This window comes from Capra hircus, chromosome 15 (assembly GCF_001704415.2).
Source record: "Capra hircus breed San Clemente chromosome 15, ASM170441v1, whole genome shotgun sequence".
Lineage (NCBI taxonomy): Eukaryota > Metazoa > Chordata > Mammalia > Artiodactyla > Bovidae > Capra > Capra hircus.
In genome coordinates, this window is record NC_030822.1 from 20,552,571 (window position 1) to 20,574,171 (window position 21,601).

Genomic DNA, 21,601 nt, shown 5'->3' on the forward strand with positions numbered 1-21,601 from the left:
TCTGTGACCCCGTGGACTGCAGCGCGCCAGGTTTGCCTGTCCTTCACTATCTCCCAGAGCTTGCTCAAACTCGCGTCCGTTGGGTTGATGATGCCATCCAATCATCTCATCCTCTGTTGCCCCTTTCTCCTCATGCCCTCAACCTTTGGTGATTAGGAACATGCATGTTAAAACCACAAGTTATCACTATATGTGCACTGGAATTATTAACATAAAATTTAAAAAATGGTCACACAAACTGTTAAAAAGAAAGCAGGTGGCTGGAATTCTTACACACCGCTAAAAAATCTAAACTGAGCAGCTACTTTAGAGAAGAGTTTGGAAATTTCTCTAAAAAGTGAACATTCACTTTCAATATGATCCAGCAATTATCTTCTTAGGTATCTGCCAAAGAGAAATGAAAACATGTCCATACAAAGACATGTACATGGATGGTCACAACTTCATTTAACAGTCAACAGGGGAAACCCAGATGTCAATCAACTGGTAGATGGCTAAAACAGTTAGTCAGCGGAACAAACTCTACTGATACATATAAGAATATGGTTAATCTAAAAATCATTACGTTAAATGAAAGAAGCCAGATATAAAACATTATATACTGCATGATTTCATACATGTGAAATTCTAGACAAACTATTAAGGTGGTAAGCAGACTAGAGGTTACTAGTGGCCAAGAGATAGACTGCATTAGATATTTCAGTAACACTGGATTTTAAGTGACAAGGAAAAAAATGTTTTCAAAATATGTGGAAATCTGATATTAAACCTGGAATTTTCCATCCAGGAAAATTATCTATTAACTCTAAGCACAAAATATGTTTTAAAAAGGCAACAGTTCAGTTCAGTCACTCAGTCGTGTCTGACTCTTTGCGACCCCATGAATCGCAGCACGCCAGGTCTCCCTGTCCATCACCAACTCCCGGAGCTCACTCAGACTCACGTCCATCGAGCCATACAGTGTTTCAAAAGCTTACCCGTCACCAACTTTTCTGAAGAAAATAACTGAAGATACAATTCAGCAGTATAAAAAAAGAAGTGAAGAGGTAGAATGTGTAAAAATAAAAACTGGTAACACCTTTTAATGGAGACATTATTAAGACATATTGTTAGACATATTTTTCATTAAACATAAAATTTCAAAAAATACATTTTATTTAATGTACCTTTTAGAATGGCTGTTATAAAAAAGAGATAACAAGTTCTGGGAAGGATGTAGAGAAAAGGGAATGGAGAAAAGGGAACCCTTGTGAACTGTTGGTGGAAACGTAAATTGGTACAGCTACTATGGAAAATGGTATGGAAGTTCCTCAAAAAATTCCTCAACAGAACTATCATATGATCTAGCAATTCTACTTCTAGGTATATATCTGAAGGAGATGAAATCTTCTATCAAAGAGATATCTGTACCTCCATTTTCACTGCTGTATATTTTACAATAGTCAAGGCATAGAAACAACCTAAATATCCACCAAGAGATGAATGAAGAAAATATTATATATATATACATATATATAAAACATTACTCAGCCATTAAAAAAAAATAAAAGGAAATTCTCCCATTTGTGACAATATGGTGGACTTGAGGGCATCCTGCTAAGTGAAATAAGTCAGGTGGAGAAAGATAAATGCTATATACACTGATTTAGATGAGGGATCTAAAATATATGACCTTATAATAGAGAACAGATTGGCAGTTGTCAGAAGCAGGGAAACGGGTGACGGTGATCAAAAGGTACAAATTCCCGTTATAAGATAAATAATTCTGTATGTGATAAATGTATAGCATGGTGACTATAGTTAACAACAGTGTATAATTGAAAGCTGCTGAGAAAGTAGATCTTACAAGTTCTCAACACAAGAAAAAATTCTAAATGTGAGGTAATGGACATTAACTAAACTTATTCTGCTATTATTCTACATACATATATCCAATCATTACATTGTACACCTTAAAATATTAAAGCTACATGTCAATTACATCTTAATAAGACTGTTAGGAAAAAAGAACTGCTGGGAAGAGAATAACAAGTAGAACAGAACGCAAAGGACTAAACATGAAGAAATGAAAGGAACTAAAAATATGACATGATACTGAGCAACTGAAGGAATATAAAATATGAAATGCATTTTCCTGTTCTCTTCAAGTGAAAAATGAGTGATTTAAAGATACACCTAAAATGATATTTTTGGAAAAAAAGAAATACTCTAGTCTTTTTGTTTTCTATTATTCAGAAATTTCTGTAAGAGTGTACATACACTATGTTGTTTTATTTGTAAGCCCTAACATTTTTGTAGTATGCCATCATCGATCCACCCTGCTCGAATCACTGACCCTAACAGAGATGATCACTGTATCTGTAATCTCTACCATTTGTTGCAATGCCTGTATCTAATCAAACAAAAAAATTTGATTGATGTTTTGATAAAATGTCTATTTTGAGTGAATGCTAAGAATAAGTTCTTTAATAATCAAATATTATAGCCGTCAATCACAGATCAGCATCCACCTTCATTATTTTTGAAAATCCCCAGTCTTGATTTCTAACCCAGTGCACCAACAGAACGCAATGTATGGCTGTTATATCTTTGCTTCCTAAGAGAAAGAATATCACATTTTTGGTTCTTTTTAACAATGTGGTACTTACAGCTCCCATATATTTGGAAACGAGGATCATAAACATCAGTAAATAAAAATAAAAAGCAGGCATCATAAGTTCCACATAGAAGATAGTATGGAAAGTATAAAATATCTCTTTTAATCAAATACATTAAGTTAGAAAATTAACAAGAATATAGAAATTGGCAATACTTTCAGACAAAAAGAACTATTTACTCTATTTTTTTAAAAAGCTATATGAAATGAAATTATTACAAACTTGCAATACCAAAGTATACTCCAGTATTTTATATTTTATTTTTTACCAGAAACATTTATCCTTATCCATAAGATATTGTAAATATATTTCTTCCCCTTTTCAATTCATGTCATTTTGTGCTTACTGCTTTATTATTTTGTGGTCTTTGTTTTGGCAGATGCACAAGCAAAATCTGATTCCAACAGTTTGACCCTTCTCACTTTTTATGTTCTCTAGGGCATAATAAAACCCAAGATACAATCCCTCAGCAGTTAATGAAGCTTAACCTCCCACCCTCTTAATTACCAATGCATTACACCAACTATGGGCATCATACTCCTCTCTAAGCTATTTTACAATTCAGCAGAAGTACTACTGAGCTATTATGTAGCAACATAATCCATGCAGCATGAGAAATCCTTCTTAAAAATAAAATCTTTTGATCCTTGCAGGTTTTGGTAACTGTATAATTAATACTACTTAAGCATTATCCATGTATCAGTAAGTATATTATTTTGTTGATTTATGGGAGGTTTGGGAGGAAATATTTATTTTCTGAAAGTTTGAAAGAGATACAAATCCAAAGATATTACTGATTATCATAATCTAAATAAAAACACAGTCTAAATATCAAACCAAATATTTACAAATTAAAGGTATGTTCTCCACATTATCCTCACTTAACTATTCAAAACTATGGGGGGAGGAGTGACTTTAATTGTTAAAAGCATTCAGAAATATAGATGAATGGAATAAGTCAGAAGATCTTGGGGTGTAGTTGATGCTACATTGAAAAGTTTTTAAAACTCACAGATTTTAAGATTAGCAATTAGTGAATTATCTTGTACCAAACTAAATGCAGTACTCATTAGGGAATATCTTGGTGCAATTTCAGATATCATTTCTTGGATATAAATTTAGCAAAATTACTGATATTTCAAGATGGTGAAAAACACTTTCATATCAGCATACTAAACTCCCAAAGATAAGCAGACAAAATTGATGTCTGTGATTTGGAAACTACATTAATTAAATGAATTTGAAAAATAGAAAATGAAACCACTGGGATCAGAGCAGTGTTCCTGATACTCTTCTACTGATCCTTATCACATTATCATCCTTATCTTTATCATGTTTCTTTTTAACATGTGAACCAGAAATGTGCTGAGAAGACTGGAAAAATCTCTCAACTTTCTTGACTAAGACAGAGGGAAGGAGAAGGATACATGAAGAACAGAATATGGAAGTCTGCACTACAAGTATTCAGAAATGAAGAGAAAGAGTTGCAATAAGTGAAAGTAATTTCAAATTAAATGCAAATATAATCATTTAGAAATATTACATTCTAAATCATCACATTTTTAGGAGTACCAGTCACAGAAGGATCTCAAAGCATTTAGACATGTATTAACCCCTGAGTTCTACTGAAATCGAGTAGTGAGAATGGGAAGATGAGGTACACATAAATTTAAATTCCTTATCTAGGTTCTAGCAGTATGCCTGGTGATACATAAACAGTACTTTAGTCTTAACCAAAGCAGTCAGAGGTTTCAACACTGTCTATTGATGCTATTGACCAAAAGGAGTTTAAAAGGAAATGTACTGAGTTTCTTGGCATTCTAATATTAGCGACCATAATTATTTTCTCACATATATATAAAAAAATAACTGCCAAGCTGTTAAGAACAAGTCTCTATGAGGTCTACATTAGTTTTACCAATTTTCCTTAATACATCAACTTAGATACAGAATTTATGATTTTATAAATCAAAATGTAAGATCTATATTATATACTCCTTCAAAACAGTCTCTTTACTTCAGACGTCTTAAGAAGCTTAAAATAAAAATTTCATGCTTTTACTTACAGAGAAGTGAGATTGCACTGCTGGAATCTATTAATATTTTTATTCATAAAAATTGGAGTTTTCCTTTCTATTTTTTTACAAAGTCAAGTTTACATATTCAAAGTTGTCAATGTTTAATCTAGTTCTGACTGTACAACCAATAAAACTCATACCCAGAGATAAAAGTTATAAAGTGAAGAGAGTTCCTAATTAGGTAACTGCTATAAATGTGAACTTCTGTGTGTGCGTATACGTATTAGGTATACATAAGTGTGCATATGTATATTTTTACCTATATTATGTTCCTACTTAGAAAAAGAATAATGAATGGTGAAGAATGTAGTCCTTACAATAGGACATATCTTAATTACAATACATTTTGCGAATTGTTTTAAAAAGTAGACTAAATGCTCCACTTAATCATTAGTATTAACAGGTTTAGTTAGTGAGATCATATGTAGTAACTCCTTCCAGTAATGTTTACTGTATAAGAGTGTATATTAACTCATTTTAAGAAAACACGACATATGAAAATTTTACATTGAGCAAACAAGTTAAATAATAGTAAGTTACTTTCTTTTCCTTTAAGTATTAAATGTCTTTACTGAATATAAACTAAATCCTAAAAACTGTTAGTCTAAAACATTTCTAAATATAGCTATTTTAAAAGTTAAGAAAGTGACAATAATCTTATAATTATTTATTAAATCAAAGTCACAGAATCTTTACATTGCTGGAAAAGAAATACTTCGAAGTTTTATGGATACCTATTGTCAAAGAAATCTCAGTTAGGAACAGAATCAGGCATTATCTTCATTTAAAGGGTGCTGATCAGTTAAATTCCTAACTCAGAAGCATACAAGTGACTAGTTTTATTTATTTGATATTATGTATTTTTAATTTTTATCAGAATAAACAAAACTTTTGGAAAATGTCGCAAACAAAAATCTTTAGGGTATTGTGGGCACTAAATGAAACTGGATATAATTTTATTTTTATTAAATGTGAAAATTATTTTCTGTAGTATATTTGGTTTTAGTAGAACAGAACTCATTCTCTTTTTGTTCATTGACTACTGAGAAGTAGAGGTAACTGAGTAAGAGCATAAAATAGGTTTTTAAAAATTCTATAGCACCCTGTATGTTATAGTCTGTTTTACAAGATTTAAACGTGAGAAGTATACTTCATAGTTTCAGATTTATTTTCTACTTCCACTTTAAGTCTTCATTTTAATACTCTCTATCCTGTTTTTGAAATCAAGCAGACTTTTAGACTCAATGTATGCACCCACAATCAGCATGTTTCAAATGCCTGTGATTTCATTAATATATACCATAATGTGAAAAGATGGATGTGAGGAACTAAGGCTTTCTGCAATTGCCTGTCAGTTTCTGATAAACAAAACTTAAATCAGAAGAGAAATACTGAAAGAATCACCCCAACACTAGCTGGAGAAATAGCCCTATTTTGGGGGGTGTTTTCAACAGTAGAGTTATCCTTTCATACATAATAAATCTTCACAGACTGTCTATTTAATTTATGATCCTTGATGGTATACTGCCTCTCTGCTCCTATGGTGTCCTTTAATGTTTCATTAAATGGGACAGCATGTTAATTTGGGAGGCTGATTTTCTTTTAGTTTGAATGGCTCTGGTTTTCAAGACATTTATCCCCCTCAAAAGAATTGAATCCTTTCCCTTCTCCTGAATACGTTTTCTGAAAACGTATTCAGAAGAAAAGTGAACCCTCTTTCTAATATTCTCAATTTTGACTTTGTATGACTTCTTTTCCAAGAATGATAAAACTCCTACATTACAGTTCCAAGATTTAAACATTTCTTTGAGTATAGCAAAACCATCAAGTATTCACAACCATCCATTTTTTAAGGGTTCAAAATAAAATTTTTGAAAGTAAATGTGAAGCCTGGAATAGATGCTTTAAGATTCAGAAAGCAAAAACCTCAGATATTTCATTTCTGATTTGGAACTCCAGAATACGGTAGGCAGATATTATTACTATTTTAATATGAAAGGTTAAGTGACTTGTGCAAGGTCCTGAAGTTAAGCAGCCACACAGAAATTAAAATCTAAGCTCAGATTTCAAGTATATTTCATCTTTTTGAGGGTAAATATCCTGTTACAGAGTGTGGCATTTTACTATATAACTTAGGCCACTTTTCTGCATGCAAAATTCCTTTCTTTTGTTGACTTAAGCACAAACATCAAGGCCAACTGTGTGTTCATTCCAATGTTATATCAAAAATGTTCTCACGAGCCAGTGACAGAGAGGTGGGTTTATTTTCTTTTATATTTTTATCTCATCTTTGATTTGCTCGTTGGAAAATAAGGCACATGCCATCTTTTAAAAGCTGGCTACAAATGTAGGTCACTGGAAGCAGTACTGAGCCTTTGCATGTTTTTTCTTAGTCTTTTTAATTTGCCAAAGAAGCTGTAACTGTGGCTGCCAGGGGAGAACTCAGAATTTTAAATAAGCTCTCACAAGTAGCTAGGGAGGGATTAAAAAAGAGTGAAGCCCTAGGGTCAAACAGCAAATTTCCGGCTCTACTAGCACTTCAGAATTGTAAGCACTGAAAAGTCTGATAATTTTCTGAACAAATAAAATGTTGACAAAGAAGAGAAGGGAACATATTCTGATTATAGCTCTGCCTTCAAAGATCTTTTAATATTTGTCATATTATGAACAAAGGTATACAGTGATAAGCTAGTTTTGATAAGACACACATTAAATATTATATAGGCTAGAAAAAGTAAAAAACATGTGGGAAAGTGTGTAATGTATAAGGTGTTGAGCATGCATAAAGCTTGCAAAGTAGAATATAGAAGGGCTAGAAAAAACTTTTTAATTATTTATAACATTACATGTTACTTCTGTTTTGAATCATAAAACTACAACTTGGAGATGAGCATAAATTAAAAAAATGTTCACTGATAAATTTGGTCAACCAACAGAAGTTTCTTTAACTTCATTTTTATACCTGTTTCAATATTTGGCACTGAAAAAAAGCATAGGTTGGATCAGAGACATTTTTGTATTCTCCATACTCAGAAACACCAGATAGTACTACAATGTATTAAGAGCAAACTGACCACTCACTAGATTTCTAATTTTTGTTCCATGATCAGTAAATAACAGATGGATGGCAAACAGACTTAATCATGTCACCAAACTGAGAGAAGGAAAACAAATCTTTTTATCAGTAACTCAAACAATAAATTGTTTAGCAAATAACACTGCTTTGTTAAAGTTAAAGTTGCTCAGTCATGTCCAACTCTTTGCAACCCCATGGACTATACAGTACATGGTACTACTCCAGGGCACAATACTTAAGTGGGTAGCCATTCCCTTCTCTAGGAATTCTTTCCAACCCAGGGATTGAACCCAGGTCTCCCACATTGCAGATGGATTCTTTACCAGCTGAGCCACCAGGGAAGCCCAATACTGCTTTATCTAACTCTAAATCAATGCCTCTGGTCTCAATTAAAACCAAGGAATCAAATAAAGGAAAAGACACAAGGTATAATAAATAAGATCTTAACAAATTAGTTCAATATTTGAGTAAAGGGCTGATATTTTGAGGTTTAAAATAATGCTTTTAAATGATCAAGATACAAGTTTAACTTTTACTTATGGATTAAAAGACCATAAAAGAGAATTCTGAAGATATTAAACTAAAATTTCACACTTCACTACTTTGTTACCAAGCAAAAAAGTGACCAAAGTATTTTATTATATTAATTCATCAAATATGAATAAAGTTTATTTTAAATGAACTAAAACTCACTCCATGACTTCTGATTATTATAAATAATCATTTTCAATTATGACTTTCTCAATAGCAAATACAGGAAGTTTCATCATAATTGATATACATTTGAAATATTTATCGACCAACATGTTTGATGTTAAAAATATATCATATGCCGTGGGCCTTTTCTAACATCAAGGTAGGTGGGGCACTCCTGCTGGAAAGCTTGTACTTTTCCTGGGTACACACTAAAACATACAACCTTGAAGCTTCTTACATGCAGTCTAGCCTCCCACTCTGTTCTAACTGTGGCTGGTGTTAGACAGTGCATAATGTATGTAATAGATAGCTCAAAAAGTTAATGCAACAAGTCTTTGCTCTAGGTACTAGATATCGCTTCCTGACCCTATATTACCTCTCTGGCATGTTATCACTGCTGCTAAGTCACTTCAGTCATGTCTGACTCTGTGTGACCCCATAGACGGCAGCCCACCAGGCTCCCCCATCCCTGGGATTCTCCAGGCAAGAACACTGGAGTGGGTTGCCATTTCCTTCTCCAATGCATGAAAGTGAAAAGGAAAGTCAAGTCGCTCAGTCATGTCTGACCCTCAGCGACTCCATGAACTGCAGCCTTCCAGGCTCCTCCGTCCATGGGATTTTCCAGGCGAGAGTAGTGGAGTGGGGTGCCATTGTCTTCCACTAGAAACATTCAAATTAAGTTTTAAAACTGACTTTAGTATATTATGAAACAGCATTTTCAATTTACTTCTGAAATTCTACTTTCTTTAATTCCTTAAGTATTAACACATAGCATCATATTGTTAAACATTATAAAAAGAATATTACAGAGAAATTTTAGCATTTTCAAGTTCTTAAGAAATGTTTGGGTGTGCAAGTGTGTTTATAATTTTTTATTTCATATAAAAAACCAGCCTATATACTGATAAATGTTTAAATATTTTAACATAAAAATGTAATTTTGTGATATTAGAAAGCATTCCATAGGAAGTTTTCACAGAGAATACCCATTACTATTTTGAGATGATCAAGAAGATTCTTTTAGATAAAAAAGTTAACTGAAAAATACTTACCATATCTGTTTTTAAAAGCTTTAACAACATCATGTATATTGTTCTATAGGATTTTCTAAGGGGTGTAATTTTTCAGCATTACATCTTACTGCTGACTTCCTGAAGCTCTGACTACAATAGGCATGAATATGTTTTCAAAGGATGATGGATAAATTGCTGGGTGGTTATATAACATATCTTAGGAAGCTGATGGGGCTTTTTATCCTTTACTTGTCTTTTAGTTATACACAGTTTTAAGTTAATTATGGTCTATAAGACTGTCTTTTCCCTTTTCTTGTACCAGCAATATTTGCCTTGGTTATAGGTTCTAGAAATCCCCAATCATATATCACAAAATTAAAACTAAACAATTATAGCATCCTCCCCCTCCATGTTGTATCTCTAAACATTGTTAATGCCTTGGGTTTCTATCATTAATTTTTGGGCTGTTTGATGCAATAAAGTTTTCAGTATAACTCTGAATTGGGCACACTGAAATCCCAACTGAACGTGATGCAGAAAATACGTAATATCTATACCTACTCTTATAGGTAAGAAAGTAGTACTTATCTGGATTAGTATTTAACATTTCACTTAAAATTACAGAAGTATTTTATTTTTCTCAAAGACGTTAAAACTTTGTACTAGTATTATGAAGAATATACATAAATTTTTATTAACCATAATTTTACCATCCAGTCTACTTTATTTTTAGTTTTTTTAATTTAAATTTTATTTTTTTACTTTACAATACTGTCTTGGTTTTGCCATACATTGACATGAATCCACCACAGGTGTACATGAGTTCCCTGAATCCCCCTCCCACCACCCTCCCCATATCATCTCTCTGGGTCATCCCAGTGCACCAGCTCCAAGCATCCTATATCCTGTATCGAACCTAGACTAGCGATTCGTTTCTTACATGATAGTATAAATGTTTCAATGCCATTCTCCCAAATCATCCCACCCTCTCCCTCTCCCACAGAGTCCAAAAGTCTGTTCTATATGTCTGTGTCTCTTTTGCTGTCTTGCATACAGGGTCATCATTGCCATCTTTCTAAATTCCATATATATGTGTTACTATACTGTATTGGTGCTTTTCTTTCTGGCTTACTTCACTCTGTATAATCGGCTCCAGTTTCATCCACCTCATTAGAACTGATTCAAATGTATTCTTTTTAATGGCCGAGTAATACTCCACTGTGTATATGTACCACAGCTTTCTTATCCATTCATCTGCTGATGGACATCTAGGTTGCTTCCATGTCCTGGCTATTATAAACAGTGCTGCGATGAACATTGGGGTACACGTGTCTCTTTCATTTCTGGTTTCCTCGGTGTGTATGCCCAGCAGTGGGATTGCTGGGTCATAAGGCAGTTCTATTTGTAGTATTTTAAGGAATCTCCACACTGTTCTCCATAGTGGCTGTACTAGTTTGCATTCCCACCAACAGTGTAAGAGGGTTCCCTTTTCTCCACACCCTCTCCAGCATTTATTGCTTGTGGACTTTTGGGTCACAGCCATTCTGACTGGTGTGAAATGGTACCTCATTGTGGTCTTGATTTGCATTTCTCTACTAATGAGTGATGTTGAGCATCTTTTCATGTGTTTGTTAGCCATCTGTATGTCTTCTTTAGAGAAATGTCTATTTAGTTCTTTGGCCTATTTTCTGATTGGGTCATTTATTTTTCTGGAATTGAGCTGCATAAGTTGCTTGTATATTTTTGAGATTAATTGTTTGTCAGTTGCTTCATTTGCTATTATTTTCTCCCATTCCGAAGGCTGTCTTTTCACCTTGCTTATAGTTTCCTTTGTTGTGCAGAAGCTTTTAATTAGATCCCATTTGTTTATTTTTGCTTTTATTTCCAGTATTCTGGGAGGTGGATCATAGAGGATCCTGCTGTGATTTATGTCAGAGAGTGCTTTGCCTATGTTTAAATGTATGAACACTACACTAATATGGGACCACATTAGACATATGTATGTTAAAAACAACACTTTCTGTAATTTCTTACAAAAAACTGAAAATGACATATTATTCTTTTAAGTCAAATACTGTTTTACTATTATATATTAAACATGTAAGAAAGAGAAGATGACAAGTTTGCAAATTTAAAAAACATGACTTTGTTAACTGGCTGAATTCTATATTCTCATCAGCCAATAGACTTGCATGGGATTCAAATAATTCTCCCTGATCACAGTGATCAATCTGAGGGAATTTTGCATCTTCGCCCACATTAGAAATTGCTTTGGATTATACTCAAGAATGTTTAACATATGGCTAACAGGAACAGACCAACCTACAAATCTAATGAGGAAGGGTGAAAAAATATGCTAGTGCTATGTGTGAGGAATGTGGGAGGAGGGACAGCGTTTATAGAAAGGCAGCCCAGGAGTGGCTATCTTTGTGTTTTGGCAAATTTGATATTCCTGTGCAACCTTATAACTTCAGGGACTTAGACCCTGAGAATGTGCAAAACAAGGACCCTTTATATAATCCAGGGATATTAACTATAATATGTAAAGAGCTCATACAGAGCAATGAGAAAAAAAAAGAGGAAAAAAATTGATTATAAAAAAAGAAAGAAATGCAGAAAACTAATGACCATGGGGAAAATACTCTGCTTCACTGTAAACAAAGAAACATGCAACAAAGTAATATTTCCCCATCAAATGAACATTTTTTTAAATTATAAAAAAAGAGAAGCAACATTACTGATGAGTGAAGATTCTATTAATTCAAAAACCAGACATACCTTCAGAATAGAGCTTCATGAAATATAAGAACATAATCAAAAGTAAAACCGTTTAAAAATGAATCACTAAATAATTTTTTAATGTATGGGAATGTTACGTGTGCATGTTATTTAGCATTTACAGCCTTTAACTAATTACATTACTCATCTGTACAAGTGATTTTAGTTAAAAGCAAATAATGGCATTAAAATCAGAGAAGATAAATTTTTCTTGAGGCTTAGACACTCAACTTTATGATTAACTTACTATTTAATTTCACTGAATACATTATTGATAAATATTAAATTGTCATGTAAAGCAAATGCTATTCACACACAAAAAAACTCATTCTAGGCTACTTATAAATAGAAGAATGAAACAAACTTTGAAAATGCAGTGACAAATCTGCTGTGTTACGTTAAGTGAATCTAATGTCTAATACCATTAGGTTTTTGTGGAGTATTTATATTATTTTTGATAATATATTCTAAGTGCATGAGATAAAGTAAAACACATCTGATGACATTAGAATACTTTCTTCATTTAAAAACATCTACGGTAGAAAAATTAATCTGGGTCAGGTAAGATGACTTGTTTTAATTCCTTTTAACTGTCAAAAATTGGGAGTCTTTAAACCTGGGGTACATGAAAACTTTCAAAGAGGTATCTGATCATGAGAATTTTAAGGGATCAATTCCTAGATTTTCAACTTAAACAAATACTCTAGTGAAGAAACGACCTCATAGAGAATGTGCCAATGATAGATGTACAAGTTCCCCTTTCCCTATTCTCCTTTCTCACTTAAGTGAAAGGTTTACTTCTCGTTGCCACAGAGCACTTGGGGCATCTCCACAGCACCGAACAAAAAGACAATTTATTTGGTACAGAAAATGTGAATGTTCTAATGACTGGAGAAAAACCCTCTCTTCATTTGTTTTCAGCAAAATTTTATGCAGCCCTAATAAGTTAGACAAAGAACTTAAAATAATATGTGTTGATGGACGTAGTGCGATTTCTTTTTTGTGTATTACTCAGAAAAAGTAAAAGGATAATTTGAGGGACAGGGAGGCTCAGTGGTAAAGAATCCACCTGCAATGTAGAAGACGTGGTTTTGATCCCTGGGATGGGAAGATCCCTTGGAGAAGGAAATGGTGACCCACTCTAGTATTCTTCCTGGAAAATCCCATGGACAGAGAGAGGAGCGTGGCAAGCTTCAGTTCACAAGGATCGCAAAGAATTGAGACATAACTTAACGACCAAATAACAATACAATGACATAACTCTCTCTATTCTTTATTTAACTATGAACTGCTCACATCTGCAAAAGTGAAAAATATGAAAAGAGTTGATGCTAAATTCTGTCCATGAAATTCTAGCAATATTCATGCACGGATATGTCTTAACGAAGCAATTTAGTACAAACATTTTTATGTCTATTGATATATCGCATGCAACAGTAATTGTAATGGTGATTGAAACAAGAAGAAATGAGTTTAAAACTTAGATTCTTTTGAGACAAGAGGATTAAAATAAATGTAAAGTTTTGTTATAGAAAAACTATCAAGGTTATTAATAAATATGCTGAATATAAAACATAACATTCTGACAAAACTCTATGAGGAATGAGTAAAAAAAATATGAATTCAAGGAAAAAATGATTGATGTAAAATTTTCAGTTGTTAAAATAGATTTTGCTTATGTATATATTTCTAATATTAGTACTGATATCAAATTGCTATTATTTAGATTCAGTTGAATACATGTATAAGACTGATATAAAAGTCTTTAAGTAAAAAGGCAGTATTTACAATAACATCCATTGCAACTAAATAATATCATAACTGAATTTTTTTCATACCTTATTATAAAAGAAGATACATAGTTTTAAAACATATTTTTAGAAATATGAGTACAAAAAGTCAGAAGAGATCAGTGTACTATCTGGAAAATTGGCCAAGATATAAGATAAGATAAGATGATAATCATTCAATGTAGGTTAATAAATGTGAAATGCCTTCTTTGGTTTTAAATGTAATTTTTATATTTTTAGCAAAATTGTATTAGAGTTCTCCAGAGAAACACTACAAATAGGATGTGTGTGTGTGTATACACTCATATATACATACATATATATCTCTCTAATAAAATATATTATAAGGAACTGGCTCATAGATTATGGAGACTGACAAGTCCCCAAATATGCAGAGCAAGCTGGAGATACAGGAAAGCTGATGGTGTAATTTCTGTTCAAATCTGAAGGCTTTTGAACCAGGAAAACCAATGGTGTAATTCTAAGCCAAAGGATAGCAAACTCAGGAAAAGCTAATATTTCAGATTGAACCTGAGGGCAAGTAAAAGCTGATGTTCAACTTCAAAAGCAGTCCAGGAAGAATTCTTTCTTACACAGAGGAGGGTTAGCAGTTTTGTTCTATTTAGACCTTCAACTGATTGGATGAGGCCCACCCACATTAGGTAGGGCAAATTGCTTTACTTACTCTACCAATTTAACTGTTAATCTCATCCAAAAATATTTTCACAGAAAACACTCAGAATAATATCTGATGAAATATCTGGGTACCCTGTGGCATGGTCAAGTTGACATATAGAATTAAAGATCACAAGTCTTCCCCTTGCTTACTTGGCACCCATATGTATCTCCTTAAATGATAACTGGCTCCAGATAAATACAATAACAAGGTCATAATTCTACATTCCTAGCTCTGTCTCCTAAGACTGTCTTATCCTGGGTCCTTCCTACCTGCACTATGGCCTGGATATTTCACATGCAGTAAGCTAGGGAAATTACAGGGTTTACTTTGCTTATTTTGCATAACTCAGCAATCACTGTCTTTTATTATATGATGCTCAAAGGTATGTAATATGTCCCTTATTATGTGATGTTTCATAACATTTTGTCCTGTTTTTCAGTTGTTTCAGGCATGATGACAAGTCTGGTCCTTATTAATCTATTTTGGTCACAAGTGAAGTGAAGTGAAGTCGCACAGTCCTGTCTGACTCTTTGCGACCCGACCCCATGGACTGCAGCGTCCCAGGCTCCTCCATCCAAGGGATTTTCCAGGCAAGAGTACTGGAGTGGGTTGCCATTTCCTTCTCCCTTTTGGTCACAAGGGCAACATTAATAAGAGTCTATGTTTTTTGACTCCAGCTTTGTATTTTTTTCTAGTACATCATAAACTCTGTGAAAAAAGATTTGCATGTAAGACTAGATATCTTAAGAAACTTTGATGAAATTATTTTCTAATTTCAAAATCCTTCACATACTCCAAAGAAGGATATGTAAAGTACATTGAAATCTTTTAATAATAACTTGTACAAATCTTAAAGAGATGGGAAATCAGACCACCTGACTTGTCTCTTGAGAAATCTGTATGCAGGCCAGAAAGCAACAGTTAGAACTGAACATGGAACAACAGACTGGTTCCAAATAGGAAAAGGAGTACGTCAAGGCTGTATATTGTCAACTTGCTTATTTACCTTATATAGAAAGTATATCATGAGAAATGCTGGACTGGATGAAGCACAAGCTGGAATCAAGACTTTTGGGAGAAACATCAATAATCTCAGATATGCAGATGACATCACCCTTATGGCAGAAAGTGAAGAACTGAAGAGCTTCTTGATGAAAGTGAAAAAGGAGAGTGAAAAAGTTGGCTTACAACTCTACATTTAGAAAATTAAGATCATGGCATTTGGTCCCATCACTTCAGGGCAAATGGATGGGGAAACAGTGGAAACAGTGTCAGACTTAATTTCTGGGGGCTCCAAAATCACTGCAGATGGTGACTGCAGCCATGAAATTAGAAGACTCTTACTCCTTGGAAGAAAAGTTATGACCAAACTAGACAGCATATTAAAAAGCAGAGACATTACTTTGCCAACAAAGTTCCGTCTTAGTCAAAGCTATGGTTTTTCCAGTAGTCATGTATGGATGTGAGAGTTGGACTATAAAGAAAGCTGAGCACCTAAGAATTGATGCTTTTGAACTGTGGTTTTGGAGAAGACTCGAGACTCCCTTGGACTGCAAGGAAATCCAACCAGTCCATCTTAAAGGAGATCAGTCCTGGGTATTCACTGGAAGGACTGATGTTGAAGCTGAAACTCCAATACTTTGGCCACTTGATGCGAAGAGCTGACTCACTGGAAAAGACCCTGATGCTGGCAAAGATTGAAGGTGGGAGGAGAAGGGGACAACAGAGGATTAGATGGTTGGATGGCATCACTGACTCAATGGACATGAGTTTGGGTAAACTCGGGGAGTTGGTGATGGACAGGGAGGCCTGGCGTGCTGCAGTCCATGGGGTCACAAACAGTCAGACACAAATGAGTGACTGAACTGAACTGTACAAATCAAGGTACCTAATAAAGGTGTCACGGATTAACTTTCAAATAAAATAAGGTAGTTCTCTAAGGCAAAATGTAGAAGTATAGTAAAGGCTTTAACATCAATTACACAGGTTGGAAGAGGGAAGAAGTTAAAAAAAAAAAAATCAAACATTTTAAAAACCACATAGAAATAGGCCTTCCTGCCCAAGGCTTGGCAAAAATTTCCTATATAGCTATAAATCCTATATATCAGCTATGTCTGATACAAAATCTTAGGCTCAGTATATTGTGGAATGGACTGTGAAGAACCTATAACAGCTTCTTTACAACAGTGATTTTTGGCCTTTACTCCATTGCTTGTCACAAGCAGACTACTGTTAGGAAATTGACCACAATGAGAACGGTCAAAGGGAAAAGGAACAAAAGAAGAAACAAAAACAGAAAATAAAAAAGAAAATATTACAAAGGGTTAATAGTAGAAATAAGAATGAAGGAAAACAGGCTCTTCAGCCAGAAGGGAATCATCTGGAAAATTAAACAAAGGTTTTCTCTTTGGTGGTTAGTTGCCCAGTTGTGTCTGACTCTTTGCAACCCCAAGGACTGTAGCCTGCCAGGCATCTCTGTCCATGAGGATTCTCCAGGAAACAACACTGGAGTGGGTTGCCATGCCCTTCTCCATTTCTCTTGAATTTATTTTAATCTGATAAACAAAGTCTGACCCATATGAAAGAATCATGCTAGTTTTGACCTCAGTATTATAATAATTTTTATGTTTGAGAGTAGAAATTTGTTGGTGTCTCTTGACAGTTATTATAAACTAGTATTTGTCATGCTACAGATTTTTTATAAATGACTTATTCATTTGCCATTTTGCAAACTATACAGTGAAATTAAAACATCCTCTGAGGAGAAAAAAATGACTTTAGATTATGAAGTCTAATCAAAGGATGGCTTAAACTAAGATCCTATTCTCTACCAAGAAATTAATAATTCTAAAAGTTATGACTGCCTTCTCTGAGGTGAAAAGTATGCTTCAACTTAAAAAGACATAGTACTGGGTTGGCCAAAAAGTTCCTTAAGATCTTATGGAAAAATCCAAAGGAATTTTTGGCCTACTCAATATTTTAATCACATATTTTAGTATTATTGCTTATTTCTTAGAAGAAAATAATTTCTGGCAACCTCAAAACAATAAATGAGTACTTCTAATATCTGTATCATTCTTCCAACTTATACCTTTGGAATACCGGTTAACATAAAATCTGACATTTTGCAGTTGTTTTTCTTTACCTAGCTAGTTTATTAAGTTCTCATATCATCACTTAATAATAATTTTGTTTACTCTCAGTTTTAAATAACTTATTAAAATTTCCTCACTCTGATAAAAAGGATAAAAAATTGTTTGACTCTAAAAATGACACCATATGTTCAAATAAATCTGATACATTTTTTTAAGAGAAAAAAGACATGTGAGGTCCCATTAACATATTTAAATACAGTTTGCACGTACACAAATATATACCTTCCGTACATATACATAAGCAATATTTTTTTCATGAAACATTCAAAATGTAATACTGAATTAATATATTCTATACCTGTAAAATGTCAGCAGGGTCTTCTTTTGCAGATGCAACCAACAAAGCATGGCCACTGGCAATTCCTTCTGCCAGGAAATAATTGAAGAGCAAAGGAGAATAAATGTTGTATTTATCCTCTTCTGTAAGAAAGAAAAAATTATAGTCAGAATTCTACCATATATTAAGCATACTCACATGCTTTTATTTTTTTCTCCTTAAAACAAGTATATGAGGTGGAACAATAACTATGTCTTCCGAAGATATATGAATGGCCAACAAGATCGTGAAAATATGTTTAATGGTACTAAATATCAAAAAATGCAACCTGAAGCACTGAAAAACCACTACATTCCTGCTAAAACAGCTGAAATAAAAATATAATACCAAGTATTGAAAAAATGTGGAGCAAATAAAACATTCCTACATTGCTAGAGGCAATGTAAAACGGTAACATTTGGAAAATAGATTGGTAGTTTCTTATAAAGTTAAACATAAGAATCAGCAAGCAACTCCATTCCTGCTTATTATCCATAAGAAATGACAAGACATGTTCACACATAGATGTACACATAATGTTTATGACAGTTTTTCCATAAGAATCAAACACTGAGAATGGCACAAATGTCCATCAACCAGTGAATGGAAAAACAGATGGTACGTCCACAAATGAGATAATACTCAACAACAAAAGAAATGGACTGTTGATAGATGGGCAACAAAATGAATCTCAGAAACATTAAGTGAAAAAAGTCAGACATAAAAAGTATATATGATAAGACTGCCTTAATGTGATAGTCTGGAGAAAGCAAAACTAAATTCTAGTGCTAGAAAGATGTTAGGTGTTTGGGGACCAGGAAATATTTGGGTCTGAGAAAATTTAGGAGGGATGTTGGAAATGGTTTATATTGTGATTGTTGTGGTGGTTACCTGAGTATATATATTTGTAAAAAAATCACTAAAATACACATTTAAAATGGGTGTTTCATCATGTGAAAGTGAAAGTAAAAGTGAAGTCGCTCAGTCGTGTCCAACGCTTTGCGACCCCAGGCTCCTCTGTCCATGGGATTTTCCAGGCAATAGTACTGGAGTGGATTGCCATTTCCTTCTCCAGGGGATCTTCCCGACCCAGGGATCGAACCTGGGTCTCCCACATTGTAGACAGACGCTTAACTGTCTGAGCCACCCGGGAAGTCTGTTTTATCATATTAATATGTAAATTATAATTCAGTAAAGGCAGTTTATTAAAACAGTCTCCTACGGCATACCTAAAATACCATGTGGTAATTTGTTTATAAACCTTCTTGGCACAGAATACTAAAGTAAATCCACAATCAGAAATGTAGTCGATTTAGGGACTTCCCTGGTGGTACAGTGGCTAAGAATCTTTTTGCCAATGCAGGGGACACAGGTTTGATCCCTGGTCCAGGAAGATGCCCCATGCTGCAGAGAAACTAAGCCTGTGCACCACAATTATGAGTACAGCAAAGTGATTCAGTTATACATGTATATATTCTTTTTCATATTCTTTTCCATCATGGTTTATCACAGGATATTGAATATACTTCCCTGTGCTGTACAGTAGGATGATTACAATTATTATTGAATTTTGTATTCCACTTTTTCCACTTAATCTCACATGAATTATAGTCTTCTAACTATGATGTTTAAGAGGCATAATATTCTAGTAAATTTATGTCTCATAATTTATAATATTTAGTCATCTCCCCAATATGAACTTTTACGTCACTTTAAGGCTTTTGTACTATTAAATACAGAAGCATTAAAGTGTTTTAAATCCCATATGTCCAAGATAGAATACAGAAACTCATTGTTTTCTTCCATCAAATGTGGTCTTCTTTCAGTTTCTAGAATATCAGAATTTATTCTTTTTTTTTTCATTTTTTTTTCAGAATTTATTCTTAATACCTCTTCTCTCCCTCTCAGCAATACACCCTTCTCTCCAAGCCTAAAATCCTGTTTCATTTTCAAACTATTTTTAGAATTCACTTTGCTCCATGCCAATGTCTCTCCTCTAGGTTTGCTACCAGCAGCTCTTGCTGCTGCTGCTAACTTGCTTCAGTCGTGTCCGACTCTGTGAGGCCCCATAGATGGCAGCCCACCAGGCTCCCCCATCCCTGGGATTCTCCAGGCAAGAACACTGGGGTGGGTTGCCATTTCCTTCTCCATTGCATGAAAGTAAAAAGTGAAAGTGAAGTCACTCAGTTGTGTCTGACTCTTTGCGACCCCATGGACTGCAGCCTACCAGGCTTCTGTGCCCACGGGATTTTCCAGGCAAGAGTACTGGAGTGGGTTGCCATTTCCTTCTCCAGGGGATCTTCCCGACCCAGGGATCGAACCCAGGTCTCCCACGTTGTAGGCAGACACTTTACCATCTGAGCCAACAGGGAAGTCAATAATATTTAGGAATCCCAAATATTTTTCTCTAGCCTAAATTTAATACCCAAATATCCAACTCTCCACTAGGTAGAGCTACTGGGAACATAAAATTCACTGTGTTTAAACTGAATTCATTACTTTACCTCAGTATTTGCTCATTCCTCCTTTCCTGACTTTATCTAATGGTATATACTCCAAAATTTCTCTGCCAAAAATTTTGGAATCATCCTACCGACTCTCTCCCCAACATCTCCCACACATTTATATAACACAGAAGCAGACATCAACATTCTTTTGAGGGTCCTATTAAAGAAGAAAAATGGAAATGATAATTCATATCACACAGTAAGCAAAGCTAGTCTAACATTTAGACTCATATACATAATGAAATGCAGAAATAGAAAAGCTAGTTTCTGTTGTTATCCCCTCAAAATATGACAGTAAATTTATGATTAAAGTCTTAAAAGCATGGTAACAAACCTCACCTCATCTTCACATTAGGGCAATGAGTACTTTTATCACTTTAAGTTCTTTACTTTATTCCTGCAGTGCATCCTTCATAATCTGTCTTAGTTACTCAAAATACTCCATGATTACACATTTCTAACCATTATAAATTATTTTTAGCCAGCCTGTCATATCATTCATTTATTCATGCACTCATTCATTCACTGTGCCTGTATACAGTCCCCTTGATTACAGTGCTTACTGTCAGTCTCCTGAATATAATACATGATCAGGTTTTCTCAGTAAAGTAGAAGTGTCATGAGAAAGTAAATAAAGAACACTACAGGAGTATTTATATAGGAGGATACTACTCATTGGGGATGAGAAGAAGGAAAGCAACAGTTAAGGATGACTTTCTGGAAGAAATACTTAAGCGGAGTTTTCTTTCACTAAAAGATGATTAAGAGTTAGGAAAAAAGAGGCAGCAAGAAAGAACTTAAGCAAAGGCCTGTAAAGAGGTGAGAGAATGGCACTTTGATGGAATTAAAAGCTTAG

At 34.0% G+C, this 21,601-nt stretch overlaps 1 protein-coding gene across 2 annotated transcripts in view; it reads right to left on the reverse strand.

The window, feature by feature from the left end:
- ELP4 (elongator acetyltransferase complex subunit 4) overlaps positions 1–21,601 on the reverse strand; it is a 233,563-nt gene that overhangs the window by 189,896 nt on the left and 22,066 nt on the right. For both annotated transcript variants that reach the window (XM_018059296.1, XM_018059295.1), the window contains exon 3: positions 18,221–18,342. In XM_018059296.1, the coding sequence (XP_017914785.1) occupies positions 18,221–18,342 (122 nt within the window). The remainder of the gene's footprint in view (positions 1–18,220; positions 18,343–21,601) is intronic.